The sequence below is a fragment of the Brassica oleracea genome, chromosome C2 (genome assembly GCF_000695525.1).
Source record: "Brassica oleracea var. oleracea cultivar TO1000 chromosome C2, BOL, whole genome shotgun sequence".
Lineage (NCBI taxonomy): Eukaryota > Viridiplantae > Streptophyta > Magnoliopsida > Brassicales > Brassicaceae > Brassica > Brassica oleracea.
In genome coordinates, this window is record NC_027749.1 from 15800328 (window position 1) to 15804739 (window position 4412).

The 4412-nt window shown below is 33.1% G+C and overlaps 1 protein-coding gene across 1 annotated transcript; it reads left to right on the forward strand.

Annotated features, from left to right (window-relative positions):
- Positions 1-608: 608 nt before the first annotated feature.
- On the forward strand, positions 609-1984 carry LOC106325666 (LOB domain-containing protein 40). The gene is made up of 2 exons (XM_013763728.1): positions 609-906; positions 1266-1984. Exons 1-2 carry the CDS (start codon positions 717-719, stop codon positions 1817-1819), a joined length of 744 nt encoding a protein of 247 aa, XP_013619182.1. The 5' UTR covers positions 609-716; the 3' UTR covers positions 1820-1984.
- The last annotated feature ends 2428 nt before the right edge of the window (positions 1985-4412 follow it).

Here is a 4412-nt window from a genome sequence, read left to right on the forward strand (position 1 = left end):
TTTTGGCCGATGCAAAATCACGCGCAGAGCATGAGAGTCGGCGACAAGGATACCTTTTTTTTTTAAGAAGGAAATATGCATTCTATAGTTGCAATAAAAATGATGAAAATTAAAGAAAACGACAATTTTGATTATGTTCATGTTAACAAAATACTGAAGAAAGTTGCTTCGAACAACTTCTCTGTGATTTCAACATAGTTTTTTAGTGTTGATATACAACTTTAGTGAACTTTGATTTGTGTTGTAGGAGTATAAGTTTTCTAGCTCCTCTGTGATTGCAGTCCAATTATTTTACGGTTCTTCAATCTACATCGTGTTTTTTTTAATCTGTTATTAATTATATCAATCAAAATTATATAAAGATAGTCAATACAATATGTACCATTACAAATTTATATCCAAATTTTACTGCTATGTTTTTAATCAACAAAATGTCATTAACCTAAATAATATTATACTATATTTAAAGCCAATTACAGAATTTATATAGGGTATATTTTGTCGCTTTCGAAATTCACCTACACTACACGTCAAAAAAATGAAAAAAAAAATACAAAAATAATGTCCGTCTTTGTTTAATGATCTCTCCGACCAAACCTAGCTGCTTCGTTTCTCTATTAATACCTTTCCTTTCGTCGAAGATCAGGACCGTACTGTACTTTACTCTAACCCCCCAAAACAAAAGTTTTCTCTCCTCCCCATCTTCCTTTAAAAAAATGCGTATGAGCTGTAACGGATGTCGAGTTCTTCGAAAAGGCTGCAGTGAAAACTGTAGCATAAGACCGTGTCTCCAATGGATCAAATCCGCCGAATCTCAAGCCAACGCCACCGTCTTCCTCGCAAAGTTCTACGGTCGTGCCGGCTTAATGAACCTCCTCAGCACCGGTCCCGACCACCTCCGTCCTGGTGAGTCAATTTAACTCCGATTTAATCTATCATGCACCTGATAATAGATCATTCCCTGTTTTGCAACACCTAGTGTGGTTGTTTTGTTTTCTGCATGCATCTGTAAATGAATCATTTGAAAGATCTCACTCTAATTTTCTCTCTATCATGTATATAACAAGCAGAACCGATCCTGAAATTTTCAGAGAGATGTAGATAATTTTTTAATATTTTTTAAAATAATTTTTGTTTATAAATGTGTATATTAACTCTTAAAGTTTCTAAAATTATTTGTGTGCAAAAAAAATTCTAAGACTATACAACAATATTTCACTTGCATGTGCTAATAAGTGATCATTTTTTGTTTTTTTTTATTGCAGCGATATTTAGATCGTTGTTGTACGAAGCATGCGGAAGGATTGTGAATCCGATTTACGGATCGGTCGGCATATTATGGTCTGGAAACTGGCATCTTTGTCAAGCAGCCGTGGAGGCGGTGATGAGAGGCTCTCCGGTGACTCCAATCGCATGCGACGCGGCGGTTACTGGTCAAGCTCCTCCTTTCAACAACAACAAACTCTTTGACATAAGACACGTGTCTAGAGACGAGAACGCCGTGAAGAGCCGGTGTCGTTCGAGCCGTAGTGGTGCATGCAAAGAAGGGAGAAACGTGAGGTCGTCGCTTAGTCACGAGTCGTCACTGAGTCATGAGTCTGCGGTGGTGAAAGGTGAAGGAAGTATGGTTTCGTCAGAGGAGACGACGGAGGAACCGAGTTGGATCGGGCTTGAGCTGACTTTGGGGTTGGAGCCGTCTGGCGCACGTGGGAGTCACGTGGTGGTGCCGATTAAGAAACGGAAGTTGGAGAAGTCTGGCACGTGCGATGATGATGCGGATACGTGTAAGATTGAGCTTGGACTCGTGTGCAGCGAGTGAAAATGAAATGGTCTCTCTTTTGCTCGTCTTAGAAGTTTCTTTTGGTTCTGTGTTGAGTTTGGTGTACAAATAGAGATTAACGAATCTTTCTTTCTTTGTTTCTGGATTTTAAAGTTTCTTTGTTTACTGTTTTTGCATGTTCGGTGTTCTTCACAAGTGTGTATGATAAAGAGATCTTAACTTTTAACAAATTTTCTATCTTCAGAAAACTCCATTTGATGATTAGAGAGGCTTAAGAAAGCAACCCAAACTTTAAAATCGTATGATCTACTTTAAAGCCTAAAAGCACATTTGTATGTGAATCAAAAGACTCACCAGCTGCATGTGTCTTAGATTTGTGTTCTCAAAGGATTTTATATATTATAGGCGTGGGCCCTGTGTGATGGATTAATTTGTTAGAGATGAGGATGGTCTTTTTAGTTAATTGGATCCAAATGTTTATTCAACAAAAAAAAGGCCCAAACTCTACGTGACTTTAGTTCAATTATGTTCATTCGCCATTCATTCCAACATCTCGTGGGCTGGGCCGGGCAAAACCGGATGAAACATTCATCTAGGACCCCTAAATTTTTTGAAAACAAATACATAAACATAGGTCTCCAAATTTTTTTAAATTTTTTTTTCAATAAAATCTTTACAAAAATAGCGTAAGGCCCCCAATATCTCAGATCCGGCCCTGCTCGTGGGAACGGAACAAAATATCACTTATGGACTTATGGTAAAAGAACCACCCCTTTTATGTCAACATGTATTGTGCTAGATTTGAATTTGAACAGTTACAACAAATTTGTTGTAACAGTCATAAAACCACTAATCTTTTGTCAGCCACTCACAAATACAAATAGTGTTCAACATTTGAATTGATTTTAAATTATTCAATTTTAATAGATAAAACATATAAGTTAATCAAGTGTTAGTAGCCTCAAGTCCTAAGTTCTGTCAATATTAAATTTGAATCCTACCAAAAACTAAATGATTACCGTTTAGGCATATATACTTAAAATCATGTCTTACTCTTAGACCATCTCTAATGGGACTCTATTTTTTCTTCTATAATTTACACCAAAATAGAGTAACTCTATTATTATGTAATTTTTGCTCCAATGATGTTAATCTATAATAGAGTTACTCTATTATATAGTGAAATATAGAAAAATGTCACTTTTCTACTCCAAATATAGAGTAAAATATGACATTCCTCTATATTTCACCTTATAATAGAGTAACTCTATTATAGAGTAACACCATTGGAGCAAAAATTACACTATACTAGAGTTACTCTATTTTAGTATAAATTATAGAGGAAAAAATAGAGTGTCATTGGAGATGTCCTTAGAGCATGATTAATGGAGGGTTCTTAGGGTGGATTTCTTAGCGGAATATAAGAAACCGTCTCTTAACTTTTAACTAAAAAATCTAAGAACCGGCTCTTCGCGGGAACCCCACCCTAAGAACCTAGGTCAGCTAGGTGTTGTGAAGTGGGGTCTCTTTGTATTTTTATTGGTTCTCAATTTCTTTTTTGAAAATTTTTTCTCTTAAATTATTGGAACTTAATGATTTGTAGTCAATAACTTTTAAAAAAAATAATTATATCAAAATTCATGATTTTAATTGTTTTGTAAATAGAAATTAATCTCATTTCATTTGGATACATAAAATATAAACATAAATAAAGGTTAAGTAATTTTTTTAAACTATGTCAAATTTAATTAATTTTTTAATTTAATTACAACATTATAAAAAGCATAAGCATATAAAATAAGAGTGGTGAGATAGGATAACAAATTCTAAAACAAAAACTATTGTAGATGTTAAAAATGAAATAAATGTTAAATTATTAGGTGAAAAAAATAGAAAATGATATGAAGTATTAGAAAGAAAAAGTGAAGGTGTTGAATAAATAATAAAGAGAAATTCCTTATGGTAGCTTTTTTTTTTTTAATTTTTGTCACAAAAATAACTCTCAACGAAGAAAATGACTAAAATAAATTATATTTTTATCCTATGGTTAACTAATTTAGACTTAGGGTTTAGAGTTAAGGGGTGGGGTTTCAGGGATATGATTTCAAATTTTAAAACATAAAAATTAAATATTAAAAATTTCAAAATTTCAAAATAAAAAAGAACTATTTTGGTCATTTTTTTTCTTGAGAGCTATTTTTGTCCGACAAAAACTTTAAAATGGTTATTCGAGAGAATTGTCCAGAAATTATTGTATATTTTTTTGTCAATATATTAAACTATTGTAGATATTTTTAGATCTCAATTAAAAACTCTGAGGTCCATTTAGTCTTATGTTTACACCTCTCTTGCAATATGTAGACTTATAGTTTGAAAAAAACCTGTCACCATATACAACCCTCGTTATAATCCCAAGTGACAATATATAGTATTCACTAATAGTGAGAATTAATATGTTATAAATACCGATCTTATCAACTTTTTTCATAGTAGACTTTCGCATTTAAGATGTTATTTTGTTTTGAAATCAGATCATCCAAAAACATGAGTTAGATAATTTTATTGTTACAACCCACAACAATGGCATAGTGGTGATTGTAAATAGTGTTTGCGCAGACTCAATCTCTAGGCT